The sequence below is a fragment of the Phyllostomus hastatus genome, unplaced genomic scaffold (genome assembly GCF_019186645.2).
Source record: "Phyllostomus hastatus isolate PE091 unplaced genomic scaffold, TTU_PhHast_1.1 phas_scaffold_501, whole genome shotgun sequence".
NCBI classification, from domain to species: domain Eukaryota; kingdom Metazoa; phylum Chordata; class Mammalia; order Chiroptera; family Phyllostomidae; genus Phyllostomus; species Phyllostomus hastatus.
In genome coordinates this window covers 49,271,038-49,294,795 of record NW_025334033.1, presented here as the reverse complement: position 1 = coordinate 49,294,795, position 23,758 = coordinate 49,271,038, and the positions used below count along the sequence as shown (strand labels likewise).

General features: G+C 54.0%; 1 protein-coding gene across 6 annotated transcripts in view; it reads right to left on the bottom strand.

The window, feature by feature from the left end:
• Positions 1 to 5,183: 5,183 nt before the first annotated feature.
• Positions 5,184 to 23,758, bottom strand: part of RGS6 (regulator of G protein signaling 6) — a 470,324-nt gene continuing 451,749 nt past the window's right edge. For 4 of the 6 annotated variants that reach the window (XM_045822473.1, XM_045822471.1, XM_045822472.1 and 1 more), the window contains exons 18-19: positions 14,093 to 14,159; positions 5,184 to 5,651 (exon numbers count right to left, since the gene is read on the bottom strand). In XM_045822473.1, coding sequence (XP_045678429.1) covers positions 5,479 to 5,651; positions 14,093 to 14,159 — 240 coding nt within the window. In that variant the 3' untranslated portion in view covers positions 5,184 to 5,478. The remainder of the gene's footprint in view (positions 5,652 to 14,092; positions 14,160 to 23,758) is intronic. The other 2 variants (XM_045822475.1, XM_045822476.1) reach the window with 1 other exon arrangement.

Below are 23,758 nucleotides of genomic sequence, written 5' to 3'. Positions count from 1 at the left end.
GGAGTCGGAGCCCATGTTTTTAAGGGAGCAGGAGCATAACAGGAGCGTCTGTTCCAGATGGAGGTCAAGTCCAGTGACACTCCCACCCCAAGCTTCTTTAAACAAGCTAGACCCCAAAGCCTCTCCTTGGTCAGGGAGACCTGCCTCTCCTTGTGCGGTGTCTGGGACAGGCCCTGTAGCCCCCATTGCAGGCACTAAAGGAAGTCCCAATAAAGGGAGCTGGGAGTTCATGTGCGGGCTTCTGCTCAGGACGAGAGGTTGAGGGGAAGCATGCCAGCAGAGCTCTGTGGTGCAGGAGGGACGTGTCCTTCCTAGGGCTTCTTGGACGCTTCTCTAAGCCACAGAGTCTGGAGGCTGCCACATCCCAGGAAAAGCCCTAGCTAGGATCAGAGACACCCGTCAGAGGCCCTGAGGGTCCGTTGGAGGCTGGGACCAATGAGCCATCGGAAGCTGGCACCAAGGGAAGGGACAGACTCATGCTCTTTATGCTAGATGTCCCCTAAAGCACACGAGGGGAGAGGAAGCAGTAAGGGTGGATCTCAGACAATTTCGGGAGGGCACAGCTTTTAGTGTTATAACTGGGAGCCTCTAGTCCCCACATCCACCCTGGACCTGAAGCAGATTTCTGTTCCTAGTGGTCAGCAGGATCGTGCGTGTACACAGTGACAGCTTGCTAAACAAAGATTCTGGAAATAAGCCAGATGGCTCAGCGGGGTAGGAGGAGTTCCAGGTTCCCTGGAGGTCATGGCCGTGATCAGGGAATACAGGGGAGCATGGTTTTTCTGTGGTGGGCCAGGGCGTGGCAGTAGGGTATGCTATAGACCTGACATTTCAGGTGCTGTTATAGGTGTGACTGTGGTGTTGACCTTGTGGGTCAGGAAGTCTAAGAGTTGGCCCAGGGGTTGGTAGACATATTCACTTCTATGGAAATATGACAAAGACCCATTCCCCTGCCTCTGAGATCATTTCTACATTTGGGAGCAAGATTTCTACCACTGAAGCGAGCTGCCAGGTGCCAGCCTCATTGTTAATAGGATCACAGTATCATAGTTTCTTTTCACCGTGTTCTCTTCCTCCTCTGGTCAACCTGACTTCCAGGTTCTCCAAGTTCCACTGCTTTGGCATTAGTGGGAGATGAGACTGTCTGTCGCTCAGGAAACTGAGATTCCATAGAAGGAGCACAGTCTACATGCAGCAGACGTCAATCTTGGGACTTTATTTAATAGTGGTGCCTGGCCACTAATGCTGTTTGTCAGGCCACTGGGTTTTGTGGTTGCGCACAGACAATGGGGCATACAGACCACTCAGCCAAGGAGTCCCAGGCAGAGACAGGGGCCTCAGCCTTCTGGTGGTACAACTGTCTCGACCTCCCAGGACAAGTGCCTCGTCCCAGAGATCCAGCTTCCCTGAGCTGTGCAGCATCCTGCCTGGGAGCCATTCCCCTGGCTCCCAGGCTGTGTGTGCGCATGTGCACGCATTAATGGGGCAGGGTGAGGAGTGGGGAGGGGTTGTAGATTTTCAGGTAAGTCGTGCCGGGTAAACCCCCAAACCAAGAAGCCACACAGGTGCTGCATTATAGTGGGTTCAAGTCATTTATTTTTAGACTGTACCAGCATGTTTGGTTCTGGGATCCAATCACCAAATTCCAGAAAAATAAACTAATGAGAACCACATGCACTATGAGAAGGCCATTCCGACGTGTCCGTGATCATGCGGTGAGTGGGCGGAGAATACAGACCAGGAGCCCTGGGCATGGAGCAGGGCCTCCCTCCCCGGACAGCTGACAGCTGACAGCCCCTGGCTCTGAACCCTCATCAGGTTGGGAAGACGGCTGAGGCCAGGTCATTTGGACTCTATCCCTCTATGGCCCTGGGCCTCTTATTGCTACATTTGCTACTTTGCTACTTTAGGGCCCTTGGGTTGTGCCCAGGGAATGTCTATCACCGGGTGGTACTGATGAATAGGCTGCTGGCGTCTGCTGTTGCCATGGTTACATTAGCACAGGCCTCTCTTCAGAGGGTGCCATGGTGAGTTGTCAGGGGTTCATTTGGCCGCTGTTAGACTGTGCCATGCATGGTCCTTGCTACATACTCAACTTGGCCAGCCCCTTGGAGGCTGGTGGCATGTTACCTCCTCCACTCCAGGGCTTTCTAGCTCCTGGACCTTTCTGGAACACCTCCCTTCAATACATTTTGCAAGACCTACACACCAACAGCATACAATCCTTTCCAGCTTCTGGAAAGGTTTCCTAGTGCTGGCTTTTGAAGTCCATGCATTTGGAGCACAATGGGAGGGGTGCATTTTAGGAAAAACATCCACTTCTACAACCAGCCCAGGGGCCAGATGGGTGGCAGGCTCCCAGTTCAGTGTCCTGTCGGTGAGGTAGTTTGAATACACCAGCAATCCTGCCGGGAGAAACGCCCCCAGAGCATGTTCTCAGCTGTTCACTGGTCCAAGAAGCAACTCAGGGTGGCGAGGGTAATCTCCTGGGTGCTGCTCTGTGCCTGACCTCGGCAGTGGTGGGCCTGGAGCATGGCCAGCGACTGCACTGGGGGACCGGGCCCTGCTGGGTTCCTGGGGCACGGCGGTACCTTCCCAGAAGACCAAAGCATCACTTCCTGGAAGGGCAGAAGCCCTCTCCCCAGCCCAGAGATTCCTGCTGCGCAGGCAGGTCCTTTGGCTGCCGGTGGGCATTTATGTGTCAGCCTGCTCGCTTTACTCTTCCCATGGAGGCATATGTCCGGTGCCTGGTGTCTGTGTGTCTGTCCTGGTGGGTGGTGGTCGCTTCTGAGGCTGTCCTGATGCTTTGGCCATGGGAATGTCAACATATTTGCCCTGTGAGCCTTTAGTGGGGAGGGTTCTGGGCCCAGAGGCTGTGCCCAGTCAGGGGAGCTAAGGAAGCTTCTGGAGGCAGGGGAACATGATTTGTTGCAGAACTGCCTTCAAAAGTCTAATCTGGTCTGAAGCTTTGGCTATGCAGACCAAGCCAATGAGGACCTGGTCAAGACCAGATTTCCCAAGTGTATTTTCATTCTAGGTTCTGCGCAGTACACTGACCTTGGACTGGCCAACTTGGGCAGAGCAAGTCCGTTCCACCCTTCACTGGTAGACGTGCTCTACTAGCAGCACATGGAGGTGGTCACAGGATTGAGTGTGCCTGGTTGGGAGGTGAGGTGAGGGGGTTATTGCTCTGGGTTCAAATCCATGTTAAGTGATCTTAATGCTATTGAGCCTGCTGGCTGGCCCTCTTCTCTGGATGTCCCCAGAGGTGTTAGAAAGCTGTCAGCCTGCTCTGTCTCAAGGCTGTTGTCCAGTTGGCTTTAGGCGGGCCCTTTGGGGACCTCCGGGATGGGCCAGGTCTCAGGCCAGCTTTACTCAGGAACAGCAGCCAGGAGGAAGGGACAGGGCTGGGGGATGCCAGCCCTGTCCTGTCTGCAGCTATGGGGGAGAGCAGGAGGCATCTGGGCCCTTGCCCTGGATAATGGATGGCAGAGAGGCCCCTGCTATTCTGGAACTTCCTTTGTCCACGTACCCTACGCCTCGAAGTCAGCATAGCCTGGGGACCCTTAGCAGAGAGGAGCTCCCTCTGGGCCATGTTGGGTGTGGAGGAACTTTAGCTGCAATTTGGTTCTGAAACAGGAGGTCTGTGCGAAACAAGACAAAAAAAGGGGGGAAGGAGGAGAGGAGGGCTCAAAAGACCCCGTAACATGGGGGCAGAACTTCATTTTAGTCATTATCTCATGCCCACCAGGTGCCAGGCTCTGAGCTGAGGTTGTGTGGAATCAGGGTCTACAACGCCACCTTTGGAGACACTCTGAGGACTCAGCATGTGTCATCCTAGTTTGTCCTTCGCAGAGGGAGCAACGATTGCCAGTGGGGGAAACCAAGGCATGGTGGTCAAGAGCCCACGAGGGTATGACCTTAACCAAGACTTCTAAAGCCCACAGTGGCTCCGCTGTGATGATAGAAAGGCTGGGGCCCTGGGGACAGGGCTCGGTAGCGTCAGACCTGCCACATGGCTTAGGGGTGGGGGCTGGAAAGGCGCTCATGGGAGCAGCCCAGAGGCAGGGTCTGCAATGAGCACATGTGCCTCTGGTCGCCAGTGGTGAATTTGCCTACAGGAGTGAAGAAATACCAGTGATCGATTTTTTGCTTCTGTGTTTGCTGTTTATATGCTCCCCAGGGAGATTTCTCACCTATGGCCAAAAATAGATCAAAGGAGGATAGTCATGGCAGGTGGGGAGTATCTGAATTCAAAACCACGTTGTTTAACACTACTCTGTCCGTGGGCTCCTGGGAGTCATATGGTGATGACAATGATGAGAGCAATGGCTACCATTTGCTAAGCACCTACTATGCATCGGGCACCTGACTCAGTGCTCTACATACATCACCTCACAGACCAGTTGGCAGGTGGGCATTTGGACACACACCCAAAGGGAGTGTAGTGGATCTTTTGCAGGTTTTTGCAGGTGTTGCTTTCTGTCTGCTTTTCCCCTGGATGCCTGGCATTGCTTAGTGGGTGCCTTTGCTGGGCCATCAGAGGTCTCTCTGGCCTTGGCCTAGGCCCTCTGTGGCAGATTCTCTTCCTGGCCCAGCAGGAGCCTGGCCATGCCCATCCTGTGGGGGCTGCCGGCCCTGTGATCCCGCACCCCCCCTGCTGGGAACCCTCCCAGCTTCCACCTGGGGCTGCTGGAGGAGAGGATCCCAAGGGCCCCTGAGTTCATGGCCATGTTTATTTTGAGTAAAACATGAGGGAACAAACCAAGGAGAAGGGGCAAAAACAACAAATTATGAAATCATGAATTTTTAAAGAGATGGTCAGAATCGGTTAAACCACGAGCTCTTTCATCTACTCTGGTGTTTCTTCTGGTGTTGGACCCTGGAGACATTTGCCAGGAGCAGAGGGCAGCGGCACGCCTGTGGAGACCTTGTCATGAGTCTGCTGATGGACAAATTGAGGGGCCGTGGGCATATCTAACGGGGTTGAAAGAACTTGCAGGGCAGCTAACCCCGAGGCTGCTCAGTGCTGAGGACAACGTGATTGGGATGGGCTGCGTGAGGGCAGGTGGCCACAAAGATGGGGGAGGCAGGAGGCAATGGGGACACAGTGGCTATAACTGTGGTGGGTGCTATGGGTGCACCAGAGAGACAGTGGGGGAGGGGGCGAAACACAGGCTGTGCTCAGGGCCAGCTGGTCCTTCTTGTGTTTGCTGGATGGCATCATCCCCCATACAGCGGGAGGAGTGATGATGAGAATATATCTCAAGTGACAGTCACAACACCCTACAAGATGTTCTCCCCTGAATGAGTTAGGGACGAGGACCTCTTAGAAAATGGGGTTTCGGCGCACAACTGTACAAGCACGGGAGGGTTGTAAACAGGGGCCTCTACTGGGCCGACCCCCGGCTCTGTGGCCTTTCTCTCAGGTCCCCCCATTCACCCACTGGGTCTCCCTGTGGTCGCCCTCTAGCGCCCTCACTCTTTCTCTTTCACAGTGACCGAATCTCCCCGTAAGGACACTCTGTCCACGGATGTGGAGCGCCGCCTCCTGCCCTCGTGGTCCTCGGGCCCCGGCCCCGGGCCTGCGGTGGGAACCGTCAGGAGGACTGCATCAGTCCCGTGAGGCGCTTGCCCGCCAGCGACTTTCCCTGCAGAGACAGGTGACAGAGAGGCACACACAGGTGCACAAACACACACAGAGGGACAGAGACAGAGAACCAGGTAAGTGATTAATTGTTGCATGAGCCATGGAGGCCAAATGACTTAGCAAACTGACCCCTTTGATCTCTGGGTTTGGGACTGCAAATTGGAGACAGTTGGAACAACCCAGAGTCTGGGGCAGGTTAGGGAGGGAGGGTGGGTGGCTTGTACTCTTTTGGGAGTGTGAGAATTTTACTCACCTCACACCAGGCATTTCAGCTCTCAGGTAGAGCGTCTCTTAATGCCTGTGGGCTGTCCCTGAACTCGATTTTATTCAAGCGAGGAAGGAAAAGGTGGTTTGGGAGTAGCAAGATCAGAGAGGGTGGGCTGACCCAAATAGATGCTGGCTAAGCATCTGGGTGATGAGACGCGAATGAATGAACTAGCAGAAGACCTGGGAATCCTGTTTGATACACAGGAGAGACGCTCAGGCTTCAGGTCCTCTTGATGACCCGGTTCTAGACAATGAAAGTGGGATTTGCCGAGGGTCAGGCGAACAGGCGCCACCACCGTGGGCCCCGGACAGTGCGCTCCTGCCATCGCCTACCCTCTCGGCTCTCGCTCTGCGGCGCCGGGGGCCCCCACCTCAGGAATGCTACACGCCCTTCCCTTCCCGCCCAGGCAGCAGGTCTTCCTGAGAAGTAAGACAATGGCCTGGACTGCGAGGTCCCGTGTGTGAGGGACAGAGGGCCTGAGAGAGGCCAACTGTTCACGTGCCTGGGAGGAGGTAACTGCGTCCATTTCCCAGTCCCCTGTTCAGAAATCCACAGCATCGGACAGGGAGGGGCCAGCGGGGAGGGTGGCGGGGTCGCTGTGTCTGAGAAAACACTCAGAGCCCATCCCGTTACTGACAGGGGGTCAGCGACACCCCTGCCATCCGCAAAGGGCAGCGTGCGGTGGCTCGGCAGCGCGGGCGGCCGTGTTTACAAGGGCCAGCAGTTCCTCATGTTCATTTCCAAGTGGGGTGTGCGGCCTCAGCTTGTTTACTGGGCTTGGCTGCGCGTAAGCTGGATGTAATTAAAAAAATTGATCAGGCCTGTGAAGCCTGGTGGGGTACTCAATAAACCTGCTGATTGATGAATTGATGGATAATGGGCATATCTAACACACGGACGACATGGGCTGTGACTTTGCTGGATGCAGGACAGTGTGTCATCTGGCTTAGCGCTCCGTGGAGGGACGTGGCAGCCTGACTCCGAGAATTCTGATGGCGTGGATGGGAGCTCGTCCAGACCCGGAGCTGCTCTCAGGAGCGGTCGGGACGCCTGCGTCTTCCTGCTCCTGTTCTTTTCCCCCCTTTCTTTCTTTTTTCCACCTCGTCATTTTCTTTCACTCCTTGTTTTCACGAGTAAGACAAGCTTCACTTTTTTCTCCCCACCTTAAAACACACACACACACACACACACACACACAACGCCCCTTCACCAACCTCATCCAAATCTCCAAATATACTAAACTTAGCCTGTGGCAGGATACATTTATACTAAACTGAGGAATTTTAAATCAAATTAAAATCCTAGAGGGTGGCAGCGCCAGTCTTTGCCAATCACGAAAGGCTGGGCAGCTACTCCCCCATGGAGCATGGGCTGGGTGCCTCGGGAGCTCACAGGAGGCAGAGGCTGACCTTCAAGGGCTCCCCCAGCCCTGATTCTCAGGCACACTCGGCTGGCACTGTCCTTGACTGCCCTTTCTTAGATGGCGCTCCAGGCATTTGTCATTCAGTGGGTTCACCTGGGACTGTGCCTTCTCAAAGCAGGCCTGAAGGCAGAAAGCACGGCTGTGTGTGTGTGTGTGTGTGTGTGTGTGTGTGTGCACTGCGGGGGTCCTCTCTGGGGAAACGTGGTGCTGATGAGTCTAGGGACCCCGCGGCTGAGAGCTCTGACAAACCTCTGCCACCCCACTTGCCCGTGTCCATCCCAGCTCAGAGGAGAGGCACCAAGGACTTTTGCTTTCCCCTTGGTGCTCCTCGTCGCGGCGGTAGCCACACACGAAACACCAGCTCCCCTTCCCCGCGAACCACCACCCCTCCTCCCCCAGGCCCACAAATTACACATTATGTCTCCAAATACATAGATTCCAGTCTTGCCATCCACAGCATTTGGGGCTCTGATTTAGCTGGTGAATGTGAAAAAAAATCACTAAAGCTTCTGCGTAACAGTCTGTCCAATGGTATGTTAAAAGCCCAGAGACAAAGAAGGTGAGGCTTACCAGGCATCCAAGCCCTCATTACAGCTTCTTCCTCATTAGTGAGGTCATTTGGGCTGGAGAGGGGGCTGTGGGGTGAGGGAGACTGGAGGCTCCATTTCTGGAGATTTGTGTGACTATGTGTTTCAGCTGAATTTGACCCTGAGGTTCCTCCATCCTCCATACCTCCCAGGTCTATAGAGTGGGCTGGGCTTGAAGGCTCTAATTAATCTCTTCCTGCCTAGATCCTGGAGCTCAGCCTCACTGCCTTGGCTCAGAGGAGGACCAGCGGCCAGCCCCTCCCCTCCCCTCAGCTGCTTCTATTTCTCCAGACTTCAGGGGTAGGGGCAGGGGCAGGGGCTGCTGATGACCAGCCCAGAGAACAGGCCCTGAGGTTGTTCCACCCTCTCAGCAGTGCAGGTGGTGCGCTTTGGCATTTCTCTCTGCTTTTCCCCACTCCTGTGCTCACACATTTACCAAATGCCAGTTGCTACTAAAGAAGGTCGTGAGGGTTCGGTGGGCTGGTGATGGTGGTGGTGGGGCTCTGTTCAGCTCAGCTGCAATCTGTCTTCTGTGCAGTGACCTCCCGGGTGAGGCTGGAAGGCGGTTACTCATGCAGGACGCAGGCAGGACTAGATGCCTGGCCTCGGGCTTTGGGGAAGAAATCCTGCAATCACTCTGGCTCAGCAGCTGCCGCCCTTCTGAAGAGCTGAGATTCCTGTGGTTTCCAGGGATCAGAGTGCGATCAGATAGCAGAGGCTACCTCTGTTCAGAGAAGAGCAGCTCCCAGGTCTCTGCTGCCAGGGGCTTGCTGGGAGCCCCTGAGCTAGCTGTCCTGCCCAGAGAGAACTCCTGCCCACGTCCTCTACGGCTCTCCCTCCTCTTCCCCTCTCTCTGCCTCCAGTTTATGTGATTCTGTAGGAAACACCTAGCAAGGGAAGGCGTAATTCTGCCTCTGCCTCTGCCTGCCATCTAGTACAGTTACAGGGGAAGCTGTTTTTTCAGCGTCTGGGTGTGTGACGATCCCCAGTGCTGGTCAGGTGGGAACCGACCGTGGTGCCAGGGAGCTGCAGCTGGCTCAGACTGAGGCCTTGGCTTGGCTAAGTGAAGCAGCTGAGGGTGGTGGAAAGTGCTGTTAGCAGGCAGCCTTTGTCCAAGTGAAAAAATATACGGTGACTGAGGACTGAGCTACAGAAGGTACATTCCAGGGACATCAAAGCTTTGCCTACAGACAAAGCGCTTTTCACCTTCGAGAACTTTGGCCAAGTTTAATCCAATGGAATCTGGGATCCTTCCTGTCATGGACCCCAGGCTCAGGGCTGGGCTCACAAACACTCACACGTTCCATTCCCACCCTGGCTAATCGTTTTAGCTCTGTGGCCATTCTTGACGGCTAGAAGCCTGTAAGAAGGTGGTCACAGAATCCTTTGTTTCTAAAAGGAAAGGCACAAAAGGAATAGCTCCCTTTTGGGCAGTGCTTTAAGGAAAATCACCATGCTGATCGACATGCTGTGGCTCTGTGCATTGCACCTGCAGATACTAATCAACAAACATGCACCATCCGGGTTACCAAGCCCTGCCGTCACTTACCTGGTAGGAGACTGGAGATGCTACACTGTTTGGCCAGGAGAGGACCGTGGCTCAGAGTAGCCCTGGGGTCAGATGGCACATTGGGGGCAGCGCAGCCAAGCCCTAATGGCTCAGGCGGGACCCTTTTCAACGCTAAGAGGGGTAAAGACATCTGAGCTGCTGATGAGAGTCTCTTGCTGATTTGCCCAGATGACCTAAGACCGGGGTCACAAACCTCAGGCCCCCCAAGGCTACATCCTCGCTGCTATGGGATGGGAATTTCCCCGCTGGGGGCAGCTCCCTCTGGGGGAGAGGGGCAAATGGACTGGAGTAGGGCGTGCATGGTGGGGTGTGGGTTCCACTGGTGCATACATTCGTCAGATTCATTGAACAGTATATTTCAGATGTGTTCATTTGGCTACATGTAGTTACACTTCAAAAGAAAAAAATTAGAAAAAAATCCTAGTTATCATATTTAGCTCTGAAATTCCCCACTTCTTACTTCCTCAGTTGCCACCCCTGCTGCCTTTTAGAGGAAGTCAGCTCTCCCGCCCCAGCACAGGGGAAACCTAGGCTCTCCTGTCGGAGGAGCTAGAATTCGCAACCGAGTGCCTACAGAACGCCATTTCTAGTCTCCATGGACTCAAACCAGCCACCGTGCTCCCACGCACAGGCATTTTCATCCTTGCTGGTGAAAAGTGCTGTGTTGCTGAGCAGGGCTCCTGGAGTGACCCCAGCGGACAAGAAGGGGGAGGCCCCAGAGAGGAGCCGTCCTCCTAAGGAAAATGGAGGAGGTGACATCTAGGAGTAGATGACACTCCAGTTCGTAAGTGATGAGTATGCGTAGAATCACAGTGCTGGGGAACTTGCTGAGAAGAGCAGTCGGGAGCCTGAGAGCCCGGTGGAAAGGCGAGGGCCCGCCCCCCACCCCCCCCACCGTGGGTTTGGCAGGAGGAGGGGAAGCCAAGGACCCGTCTAACATCCTCGGGTGACTTTCCTGCAGGCTGGTGCCCCTGGTGCCCCTTCTCCACTGAAGAAAGCAAAGGGAATGATTTCAAGAGGGAGCATAAGGAATTCTGTGGCATCTCCTTTCTCCATGTTGTTTAAAGTGGGGGAAAGAGTGCCACTTGCTTGGGATAGTTTAGAGGTGTGAGCAACTCTGGCAGGGGATGGCAGAAAAGTCCAGCCCTATGGTAGAAAAATACTTAATGTAGACTACTTTCAAAAAACTTTTCAACTCGACCTGTAGTCATCCTCTATTGAATTCTGGGAGGCAGGGTGGGCAGATGAAACGGGAAGACCTGCTCTGGGCCGAGCGTTGCTGACCCACAGCAGCGGGGCGGAGCAGCACCGGGAGGGGCGTGGCTGTCCCTGGCTTTCTGACCCTTCAGCCGGGAGGGGCAGGAGCCCAGCGGCCGGATCCGCTCTTGGGGTCTGTGTTACTCCGGGGTCCTTGCCCAGCTTTCTGATCTCTCTCGGGAGCTAAAGGGCATTTTATCTGATTTTAAAATATTCTCTTTATTTGACTCTTTAAAAGTAAGATACCACATACATAAAACAACACCCAAATTAAAAAAAAAATCAAGAAATAGGTGAAAATGAAATTAATAAAAAAGTTCACTGGTTGAAGAATTAATATATAATTCGTGTATATTGAAGGTTGTTAAAAAACTTCACTGGTTGAAGAATATATAATTTGTGTATATTTAAGCTTGTTAAAAATAATTCTTATTCTGTATTCTTTTGCAACACTCACCACCTTGTGTAAGGCACAGTGTTACAAACAAGCAGGCTTTCCCATTCTGTGGAACCTGCCAGGAGTCTCATCCTCTGGAAGCGATTCTCACAGAGCGTCACTGCACCTGCAGCAGGTCCGGACTCCTTCCTCTGGCCTGCATTGTCAACTATCAATACTTGTTTTCTTTTAAAATTTTTTACTTTACAAAAGGTGAGTTGCCAGTCCTCCCGTCTGAACTAACTTTGAAAGGACCGGCCTATCCCCCGGTCTCCCAGGGGCTCGCTCTTTGAATTTCCGATCCCTGCCCAGTGGGGTGGCCTCGATGTCCCCTGGACCTCCTTCCCAAGTGCCCTCCACTTCAGCTCACCCAGACCTTGGTGGGGGCAGGGTGGGGATGGTCTCATTACCGGGGACACAGGTTGGTGCTGAGGACAGTTACCGACAGTCGCCCTTGATTGAACATGGGGCAGCTGTTGTGTGTCAAGCAGGCTAGACATTTCACAGACACTTGCCACTTAGGTGTTACATCGTCCCCCGCACTGGGCGGATGAGGACACAGGCTCAAGGAGAGCTTGAGCCACTGGCCTGAGAGCACACAGCTAGTCAGAGGCAGAGCTGAGTGGGTCGGCCTTCATGGCTCAAAGCCTCCTCCTTTGTTCTTGGCCACCACTCTCAAACGAGGAGGCAGACGGCCCTGACCGGTGTGGCTCCGTGGGTTGGGCGGCATCCCGCAAAATGAAAGCTTGCCCGTTCGACTTGCCATCAGGGCACATGCCTGGGTTGCGGGCCAGGTCCCCAGTAGGGGGCATGTGAGACAACTGACTGATGTTTCTCTCCCTCTCTTTCTCCCTCCCTTCCACTCTCTTTAAAAATAAATAAATAAAATCTTTTATAAAAGGAGGCAGCTGAAAACACTCAAGGACTAAGGACACCTCCATGTCCACCCACACCACACCAGTGGTGTCTGCAGGACAGGCCAGGCGAAGCCACCACTTGTGTCTGGGGCCCTGTGTTGTAGGTGCCAATGCCTCTGGGACCTCCATAGCAACCGTTCCAGGGAGGAGAGAAGCAGGTTCGATGTTTACCTTTCAAAGGGGGGGCAGGCAGAGCTGCTTTACCCCAGTAAGAACCCAGTGCCTAAACTGGGGTGTTGCAGCTCAGCTTAGGGGAACCCTCCCTGGGTGCTACTCCTGGCCTCTCTGCCTCCTGCCATACCCATCACTCACAAGGCTCTCTGAGAAGGCCAGCCGCTGCCTGTTACTTCTGACGGGTGGTGGGGGACCTTCCTGCATGGCCTCCAGCAGTGCAGGGACAAATCTGGCACCAGGCGGGCATGCCAGGAGTGACTGAGGCTCAGCAGCTGTGCCCCGCCCTGGTGGCACAATGCCCAGACGCAGACACCCTGGCCTCCTTTCCCAGTTTTACATTCCCACTTTCCTGCCTTATTCTCATTGTGCAGGAGAAATGCCCCCCTTTTACGACTGGCCCCCTCCTGTCTCCTTCCTCTAGTTCTGACCGAACAAGGCAGGCGCTCTTTCTACGCTCAGCTTGCAGGAGTCCTTGTTGGACTCCAGAGCGGAGCGGCGCTGGGCCATCTGCTCGCACGTCCCCTCAGTAGCCTGCCTTCTGGTAGCCTGTGCAAGGCCCGACTCTTTTTCGCCTCCTCCTCTCCAAATGGACTTTGGCATCTCAGCTCTGGTTCACTCCAAATTAGGCAAAGGTCAAAACACACAAGGAAACAGGGACATGGCTGTGTTGCTATTGGCAACAACCTGATGCTACTTTCTTCCAACTAGGAAGTTCAAGTGACCTCTGACGATGGCTACAGGGGCGAGTGCCGCTGAAGTTTGGTGGACAAGACAGTGGGAGGAATAGCTTGCTTGGCGGCGAGTGATTCTCCTGAGGACCCACAGCGACTCTAGACCCATGCTCCGCAGGGCACTTCTCATCTCCTGCAGACACAGTCACTCCCAACATGCCCATTGGCGGGGCACTTTGGTTAAGCCAGCTGCCAAGGCAGAACATTGGAGACACGGGCTGTCAACATGCTGACCACCCCCACCACCCAGATGCATAATCTCTCCATGAAAGTCCACGTCCCTTTGGACACACACGGAAAGAGGGCCGGCTCACTTCCCTTTCCTCTCTCCCACCAGGAATGCAGCTCGGCAGGCAATAATCAGACATGTTTTCTAACCTGAGAAAGGGAAGCAGGGGACAGGTCAAGCTCTCTGGATAGAAACCTGGGCTGATGGAGTTCCTGGCCACAGGGAACCTTCTTATCTACTTACAGATCCTTTCCATGTGCCATTGCAATGCTTTTGGTCCCTGTGGGACAGTGCATGGGTGGCTTGCCAGCCTTGTCCCCTATGGAGGGGTAGGCAGAGCTGCCTGAATCCTCTTAGAACAGACTACCCAGACTTAGATGGCCACGTTTCCCGCAGGACGGGGCTGTGGGCCACGGAGCAAGCGTTACAGACGCTGCATCAGGAGATGAAGCCTGAGCCTGCTGCCGCTGGGTTTAAAAGCTCTGTCAGATGTGGTGGGCATTTCTGTCCTGTTCTGCTAGGGGTCCGGGAGAAGTGAGTTAAAGGATCAATACCTAATGACATTATTTGTGCATTGTCTCTGGGACAAGGGGCCTAGTGTCATTGCTGGACCCCTCCGCTCCTTGTTTCTTAGGAAGAAACTACTGTGGGTGCAGAAAATGGGCAGGAGAAATGCAGACACCAGACAATGGGTACCTCCTGCCGTCCATGGGAGGAGGGTGTGAAAACAGGAGTGGAGGGCAGAGGCGAGGCCACGGACAAACAGATCATCTCTTCGGAATTCTGGAGCACCTTCTGTGCAGAAGGGTCCCAAGGAAGGTTAGAGAGTGCGGACGCCGGGGTCACTCACCCACTGCTGGAAGGAAGCCACCTCGGGGGTGAAATGCAGCGGCCATTCTGACTCTGCGCCAGCAGCACTAGGCAATTGTGTTTTTAGGAAGGGAAGTGAAGAATAACTTATCCAGCTGAAACCATGAAGACCTGTGGCTTTGGGGGAGCCCCTGCCCAGACACGCACAGGGCCGCGGCAGGCATGCGATCCATGCATGGGGGACATGCGGGTCTGCAGCGCATGCCACACACGTACCGTACACTGAACACGGAGGCGTCTATCTGGCAGGCAGCACAGGCACCCATGTGTGCAGCGGTGCACACGTCCATGTGCACGTTTACACCACAGCCGTGGACGTCAGCATCTCATGCAAGGTGCATAAGCAACCACATCGTGATTGGCTGTAGAGCTTTAACATCAGGCTCCTAAGGTGCCAATCTATGACAAACACTGTGACCTTAAAGCATTTACCTTAAGATACATATATAAACACTGAATTTTCCCCAGGAAAAAGCCATTTGTGTCCGTGGAAATGACCTCTCAGCTTGTTTCTGTCAATACTACAAGCAGTAGGAGCGTGCACCCCAGGGGTCTGGCTTACTAAGATCTCAGAGTATCCTTCGCCACCTGCTCCTGGCTCCACCAGCAGCCCCACCTGGTAGTGCGTGGTTAAAGACAGAAGCCTTTGTCTCTCTGGCAGATGGAGCCAGTGAGGGGCTTGGTGAGGCCGTATCGCTCATGGTGGTTCCAGGCAGGCAGACAGCGCACAAGGAGATGGTCTCCAGGAGCGAGGCTTCTGCAGTGCTGAGCGCTGCCTCCGGAGGATTGGATTTCATGCTCCTGTCATGCGGAGAACTACTTCTGATCTGTGTCTGGAAGCTGGAGGTGTCTTAGGGTCCTGAAACTCAGTGGGGGGCACATGCCCAGTCCTGACCATGTCCGCCACGTTCCCAGTCACTCTCGCCACCTCCTGCCACAACACAGCTATGAGCCCCACAGCGCCCACAGCTTCTAGGGCGCCCGTGGAATTGACCACAGGGCAGAAGCTGGCCTGCTGGGCTCCACAGTCCCTCTGCTCCCAGGGAAAGCAGAGAAACTGGCTCTCTGGGTCCACCTTAAAAATAAGCCAACCTTAACAATAACAGCCAGGATTTAGTGACTAGGTCATCGAGCACTTCACCGTGATAAACAAATGTGCTTTGTACACATTGTCATATACGAGATACCCACCTACCCATCCTTAACTACAAAGTAAATATAACGATACCTACCTTGCAGAATATTGTTGGAAATTAAATAAGGTAATAAGAGCAAAGCATGGGCTGCAGATAACCATAATAATGAAAATAACAATACGAAGAACTATGCTGGCACGCACACACTGCAAACAGTGCTAAGCACCGTATGTTTTCCCCCTTTAATCATTTACCCTCAGCTCTCCTCTACAGCAGAGACAACTGAGCTGCCGAAGTCACCCAGACAAGTGGCAGGGCTGGAGGAGAGCTGAAGTTCCTCTCAGGCAGCGCCCAGCACGATGCAGACCCCCACAGCATAAGATGACGAGCCCTGAAGAAATGGAAGCCACTGCTGCCACGCCCTCAGTTAATGCCAATGCCGCTCGGTGCAGGACGCTTCATTATACCCATCGGGCAAGGGAGCGACTTGCCACGGCCTTACTCCGATCCCAGGTGGAGAAATAGTTTTCAACTGGGGCTGCCTGTCTAAGTCAGCTCGCTGCCCGACACTCTAGTGGGCGCGAAAGGGACGCTACTTGCAGTGGGCAAAGCCAGTAGCTCATCTTCCGTAGGGGATGAGAATGCCGTTGGGGGAAAAGGTTGCTGCCAGGTTTTTGACATTTAACCCCAGCTGGTTGGTGGTGCTCAGTCATGCTCCACGTGGCTGGCTACTGACAGATTTAGGGAAGTCTGGGTGGCTCGCGGCAGGCAGCCAAGGTGGCCAGTCAGAGCCTCACTAAACGGACTCCTGCTGGGCCAAGAGGTGCCTCTACACCTCGCTGTGCATCACCATGGGGCCCTGGGCAGGACGGAGAGGAAGGGGATCCTAACACCAAACCTGAGCGAAGCAGCTGAAGGGCAGTGTGGGGCTCCCTGATGGCCTCCACCCCACCTGCAGCTCTTCCCGGTGATCAGGAAAGCTGTGACTGAGGGCTTGCAAACGACGGGCTCTGCAGCTGTGCCGTTCGTGGCCCAGGAAACCTCCCTCCGGCACCTCCCCACTGGTTCTGCTGCTGCTCACAGGTTGCGCTGCATGTTTCATTCGCTGCTCCATCTCCATCTCCCAGCCAAATCTGCAGTGATGGAAAGGCCCGGCCCTCGATCCTCGCTTGATGGTCTGTCTTTTCCCACTAGGCACCGGGGCTCAGAGGCACCACGCTCTTGGTGCCAATGAGAAGGGCCAGGCAGGGGAGGGTGAAAAAGGTTCTTCGACACTGTGAAAAAGTACGGGCATCCCCTGGATGCCCAAACCTCTCTCCCTGCTACCTCTTACACCCAGGCACCAATCGTGCCCGACAGAGTTTTAAAGGCGTGTTTGAGAAAATACAGTAACAATAAACTCTGGGTTTTCTTTAGCTTTCAAAAATGTCTTATTAAAACTTTACTGGGATCACCACGTTTAATGAGAGGCCTCAAAGAATTTGAAAGCAAAAGATGAGGAGAGGAAAAAGCCGTCAGCTATAATCACCATAATTATACAACCCCATGACGAGCTGAAGCAGCCCTGGCTAAGCCGGAGAGAGGGGAGAGAGTTTTGAGTCGGGCTGATCCTCAGGACAGCTGGGAAGAGCATGAGTCTGGCGAGCACCTCCCTTGCCCTGAGTTGGGCTGAAGGCGAGTCCTCAAGGCAGGGCCCAGGAGGAGGGGCCCCAAGAGGGCAGTCCCCGCCCCCCCTTCCCGTCTAAGGCCTCTGGGGGTGTGTTCTGCTCCCGGCCAGGAGAGATGCTTTGGGTGGCAACTTGACGACCTGAAGTCTGCAGCTGCCTTTGTCATCTTTCCTGCTTTCAACAAAACACCTTTTCCGGATGGGAATAACGACAGGCCAAGCTTTTCCCAGTGCAGGGCCAGGGCGCCCATTGCCCACGGCCACCCCAGCGGGGCTCAGCCTCCCAGTGCCAGCAGGCGCCTCTGCACTCTGCTCACTGACCTCCCTTCAGGCATTCGGGGGAGAGCCCTGCTGTTAGAGCTCAGCTGCTACAGCAGCAATTGGTTAAAACAAAAAAAAAGGTGAAACACAAGAAACCTCCAAAAGGCAAGGATGACATGTGAAGGCAGTAATTCCACTCCTTGACAGCTTCCCTGGCTTTGAGTGTGTCATCATTGGGCTGCTTCACCCTCAAGGCAGTGTCTAATCTGACTCTCAGATCCCTCCAGTCTCCGCACATTCCCTCCACATGACCCATCCCTCTTTTCCACAGCGTATGTACAAACCACGGAATAAAAGGCAGCGGGGCTCCATTTAACAGACACTGAATGCATCAGAGGACTCCAGTTGGAAGAGATGATGGAATCCAACGCAGAAAACTACCCTGCGATATCCTCAGGCCACGCAGCTCCTGAGTGTTCCCAAGGAGCGAGCGCCCTGTTCCTTGCGGCGACAACGTCCACCTCTGGGAAGTTGCTGCTGTTAGACTACGCTTCAGTAGAAAGACCCTCCCCACATCTTCTCCGCACTGGTTCTGGCTCTGTCTGGAGCAATCCAGAAATGTGCACTCACCTTGGAAGACAAACAAGTATATCTCATGATGGCTATTGGGTCTCCTTAGGAGTTCAACGTCTTTATCTACTTCATTCTTAGCTGACACGGCTTCCAGCCGCCCCAGGTATCCCTTCCAAATTTTCTCTGGGTGGTTCAAGTTCCTGATAAAGTGTGGGGGCTTAGACCCGAGACTCAACACGGTCCAGAACAACACAGACAGCAGGGCCATGCCTCTCTGTCTTCTGACCATGTCACCTGTGTCACCGCAGCCTAACGTTGCTTAAAAAAAAATGATCGCCTCCTGCTTTTGCTTAAGCTTGTAGCTGACTACGACCCCAGAAACTTGAATGAAAGTCAAGGATCCAAATGCCATCCTGTAGTTGTGAGGCTGGATTTTTTAAACATAAGTTTTATCTGGTTCAATTTTATCCACTTGTTTTTGGCCCATCATCCCACCCAAAGGAAATACTTTTCAAATACAGTTTCATTATCTACCAAGTGAGCAACACCTCTCAAGTCTGGGTCTTTGAATACGATCGGCCTGCCTGTCTCTCCGTCCCAGTCGTGGGACAGGAGGTTGGACAGGACAGGGCTGTGGCGGGACCCTTGTGGCCACAACCAGAAATGGTCTTTCCCATTGACATACAGCTATGGGTCTGCCCTCTTACCAGCCATTCAGACACTGTGGGTATATTGTTTTACCTAATTATGGCCAACATAGAGGGAGCAAAGGTGAGGGGAGGGGGGCGGAAGTGGACATCAGTTTCGACCTTCCTGCACTAACATCAGGTCACAGACAAGTGTTCCCTGGAGCAGAGGATGTAGTCATGATAGTCATCCTTGTGCGGTAAGCTGAAAGGAGGGTGTGGAAAGTTCTTGCCAAATCTGACACCAACAAGGCCCATTCCTGTTTGGGGCTGTGGCACCGTTGCTCAGGACAGAATGACTGGACCGAGGCCAGGAGCCATGGCAGAACCACTGCCATTCAGCCCTGCCCCTGCAGGGGTGACCACACACTCCCAACCCTGCCCACCTTCCCATCCGTCACGGAACCGCTGAACAAACACCGAAGGGCCTCCCTCTCATGGCCTTCAGTGACATCACTAACCTGAAAACCCCGCTCTCTGAGCTCTTGTCATTGTCCCTTGCACCACTCTGCCTCACAGCAACACTCGCAGATTGCTCCTACCCCAGGAGGGCAACCGTGCTTCCCAAACTCGCTTACAACCGGATTCTCATTTGCTGCCTAGAGGGGATAAGGCTCCGAGTGGTTTTCACCAGGAGCTTATTGTGGGGAGGATGCTGGGGCGGTCTCACTTCTCAGCCTTTGAAGTCCTTTGACCTTGAGCTCTCTGACTTCTAACTTTCCAGTCTGCACAAAGGAAGAGCTGGGTCTGTTCTCCCTGACTTTGACTCTGGCAGCTTTGTCCCCTTCCTAGATTCCTGACTAATGCCTGGCGGCTTCTCTCTCCCGCCCCCTGGGTGGTGCTGGCGCTCCCCGGGGAATCACAGAGGCGGCTTCTGTCCTCTGCACAAGTGGGCGTCTTGCCCCCTGAGTGGTCTGCACTTCCCACTGTCCATCCCGCTGAAGGCCCCGTAGTCACCCTCACTTCCTGTCCTCTCCCTGGACAGATGGGAGCCCAGAGCTGTCAGAAGCCTGACTGGATGAGTGACAAGGAGCCGGCTGAAATCCCACAACCCCATAAGCAACTTCTGAGGTGAGAACTCCTTCTGGATGGCTGTCTTTCCTGGGTGGGGGAGGGGAGGCAGGCTCAGGATGGCAAAGGGCTGCAGGTCACCTCCCGAAATAGATTCCTGCCTGGCACATGCTCCCAGTTTGCCCCCCGCCTGCCGGGCGGGGACTGGCAGGGGATGCGATTTGGATCCGAATCAGTGGCTGTAAACACACAGCTGTGCCTTCCTGCCTCTGAGGACTTTGGTTTTCACTCGACTGCTCGGCACATTGGGGTCGGGGAGGCAGGAGAGGGCCCGGGTGGGGGAGGGGAGGCAGGGCGCAGCCCCGCAGAGCCTTGCTCGCCCCAAGTGTCCCCATGTGCCAGGGGCTGGGTCATCGCTGTGTTTTTTCCTCTAAATGGCACTCCACAGGGAGGGCGCTTCTGACCACCTTTGGCTGACAGGTGGAACCATCAACGGCAACCGCTAGCAGGGGGGTGGTGGCGGGGGAGTCAGTCCTTTTCCCAAAAAGTGGCAGGTCCTAGGGCTGAGTTACTCAAAAGTGACCATCTCTGAGCCTTTCTGACACATAAAAATCCCACTCCTCCCCAGAGTTTCAGAGGGAAGCTCCATCCCCCGCCATGTTGAATCACTTCATCATTTCGTTTTCTCTGTATGCTACCCACCAAGCTGGTTCGGCCGTCTTCCCTTTTACAGTTTGTTTATAAAAAGTAGACATTTTCACCTCTCAGCTGCAAAATTGTAATATTGAAGATGCTTTTTCAAACTTTACTTGGAGCCAGGATGGAGAGGGAGGGATAGAGACCAGAGGAGACTTAACCAACCACGGGCTCTTTGACCTCGTTTTGCCCAGTTCTGAGAGAGGACAGTGAAGAGCCGGCCCAGAGGTCTCCAGGGAACCAGAAAGTGTGGAGGCAGGTGAGCAGCAGAGCGCTGCTGAGGTCCCCAAACGCTCACACGTCATTCCCTTCCATGCCCCACAGTGGAGCCCACTTCTCCGCCCAGCTGACCTCACCCACCACCTCCCAACACGCCAGGTGCAGGGGATTACAGAAGTGACAAAGTTGCCCCCCTGGGGTCATGGCATGGGAGGGATCCCTGAGCAATGCAGGGGGCAGCCTGTGGCTTAGGTAGCCTGAGGTACTCTCCGTTCTGGTGCTCCAGCCTCAAGTCCTTGTCAAAAAAGTTTAAACCCACATCCCACACAACTCTCTCCATGGCTTATCTCCTGGCCTCAAGGGCTGGCAGCCACTCTCCGGGCAGGAGGGCAGCTCCTCTCTCATCCTGAGAATGCTTAGCTCAGAGATCTCAGGACTGAGAGAAGCACAGGCCTGTCGATACTACCAGCTGGAAAAGTCCATGGAGACTATTCAGTCCAAGCCATTGTACAGAGGAGAAAACCAGCACACAGAGAGGGCTAGGGATTAACCCGGGGCCACACAGCTAGTAGGTTAAGGCTGGATGCAGGAACCACCCTGCCTGGGGCTGCTGAGTAGTTTCAGAACCCCAGGGGAAGTCCTCGCTGGCCCACAGAGGACGATTTCCATGTTTTCCCTCCCGAGTCCTGCCATGGAGTCCACCTCCATCTCTAGGCAGGCTGGGGGTTCACTACCACTGGATCTCAGGTCTCTGATGCGTGAGATGCTGGCAGTTTAGTCCATGACCCGATGGTCCCAAAGGGGCCCAAGGCCTGTTTGCAATAAAAACCAACCCGGTGTAAAGATTTGTAGCCAATTTTCCCTTGCTGAAGGCTGGCAAGTATTTTTTCAGCTGAGGTCGAAGCCCTCAGGAGGCTCTGCTGGGTCCAGGTATTTAAGAACTCGTTCCACCAGACTGCAGACCTGCTCCCCATGGCTGGCTGAGGGGGCCTGGAAGCAACCTTCTCTGGGAAGGAGCCACTAATGCCAGGCTGGCTAACCACCCTGGGTGTGTGCTCTCTGCCCCACCTGCTAGGAGCAGGGGGGTCTTCTTGCAGAGCTACCTGGAAGTGGGGGGAGGGGATAAGCTGCTGACTTTTTTGGCTCTTACTAGCTTCCTTGGCTTCTGGCTGGGGAGGGAGGAAAGGGAGAGGGAGGGTCGGTATGGGAGGGGGTGGGGGTGGGTGACAGCTGGCTTCCTGGTCTCCATCTGATTTTCCTGCCACACTGTTGGCAGGCAGGGCAGAAATGCCAGTTGCAGAGATACCACTCAGCACATGCCCCTGGTCCTTGCTGTTTCAGTTCCAAGGAACACCTTGACAAAGCTCAACTGTGACGTTTTCTTAGGCGGTGGAGAAATACACCAGGCTCTGGTCCAAATCTCCACTCTCCCCTGTGGCCCCTGTGGTGCTGGCTCAGGCACCAATAACCCTATTTCCCATGTTCAGAGCCCCAGGCTACAGCTGATTAGGCTCTCAAGGGGGCAGCTGAGGGTTCAACTGAGTTCCCAGAAAAAGGTGTCCAGGGAGGATGATGCCAGCATCACTTGGCGTTGCCACTTCTCATTTAAGTGCCATCACTCCATGAAACTGTACGCAAGGAGCAGGGGGCTTTCTCTAGCTTCTTCTCCCCAGGCTGGAGTTCTCACTGGGTGACTTTGGCCACCATCCCAAAACGGACAATCTAATTACTGCTGTTGAGTCTTGGCTAAAGGCCCTTTGCTTCCTTTCGCGCCCCCGAGTCAGAGTCAGCTCCTGGTGAGGTCCTCCTCACTCTGGTAGACCCTGGAGTGATGAGCATGCCTAAGAGAGGCTGGAGAGGCTGAGCCTTGCAGCTATGGCCACCCTCACATCCTCCTCTGCCAACCACTAAGTCAGGAAGACGGCAGAGACCAGCAGGCTGGTCGGCACCAAGCGGTAGGAAGTGCCTTTAGTTTGAGAACCTTCCTCCTCCCCCATTCCATAAGTAATGCCTGGGACTTCCCACCTGAGCACCCGAAGAGGAGAAGGCGGGGGATGCAAAGGCAACCGACAAAGATGGGCCAGATGTTTCCTACTGTGGCTTTCACGTTTGTTTGCTTTTTTTAATCCTCACCAGAGGACATGTTTTCATTCTTCTAGAGAGAGAGGGGGAAAGGAAAGAAACATCGACGTGGGTTGCCTCCCATATGCGCCTGGACCAGGAATTGATGCCTGGGCTGGGGATCGAACCCACCACCTAGACATGTACCCTGACCGGGAATCAAACTCACAACCTTTCAGTTATTGGATGACACTCCAACCAACTGAGCCACACTGGAAAGAGTTTTGGCTTTCATGTTGTATAGCCACCAGGAAAGGAAGCTTCTCGGTGGACAGGGCCAGGGAGAGACAGGCTCCATTCAACTGCCTAGAGGCCATGTGTGGGGCCCCGTTTGAGAAGCTGCTATGTGTTATAGCTCTTCCTGAGATTGGGGCTCCTCAGGTTAGGGCCACTAGGTACAGTGGTGTGAGTCATTCATTGTACAAGTTCAGCTGAAGGTCAAGTAGTGGCTGAAATCCAGCCTGTGCTTTGCTGGGCTAGCTGTGCATCCGTGAGGCTGGGCCCATCAGAAGGAGTCCTGTTTTCTGTTTTTGATAAAGGTGAAGTTCAGGCTGTGCCATGCCACAACTTCCGGTTATGTTTGGTTCTGAACCTGGACCTTCTCTGATAAGCAGTGCTATATGCAGCCTTGGGGTCTCCAGTCTGCTAAACTACACAGTGCCTGGCACAGCGCATCCCCAGACATTCGCTTTGTATGTTCAAGTCCTGGATGACTCAGGAAACTTCTGTTGGATGGAGGAGCTCACACAACACTGCCTCTTCAGGGGGTTGCAAGGCCCCTTCTGCACCCGAATGAGCATGGCCCTAGCACTTCCATGAACTGCATTAAACAACTCTCAAGGGTCTCATGTAAAAGGGGGCATCTGTCACCTTCATCAGGTAATCCCTCCATTCGTGATACACCTGAGTCTTGGAAAGAACAATTTGCTTTCTCCAAATGTTCCTCCTTTACCAAGAAAATTAAGGACATTGGTGTGGAGAAATCTTGGATTTAGATTCAGTCTCAATAAGAAGTGAGCTGACTGAGCTAACCAACCACCCAAGTCAACATTTCTTGCCACCAGTTAGTCCTAAAGAGCAGCTGGTCTCCCATCCTTGATCCATGAGCTGCCCAGCTTTGCTCCTTCCTGTTTCCATTATTAGCCCCGTGACTAGATGGTCTTTTTACACATCTTTCCCAGCACCATGAGAATGCTACTGAACTAACCTTTCATTAAGTTTTATAGTTCACAGTATGTAGCAGATGAAATACTCATGTAGAACTTCTTTGATAGAAA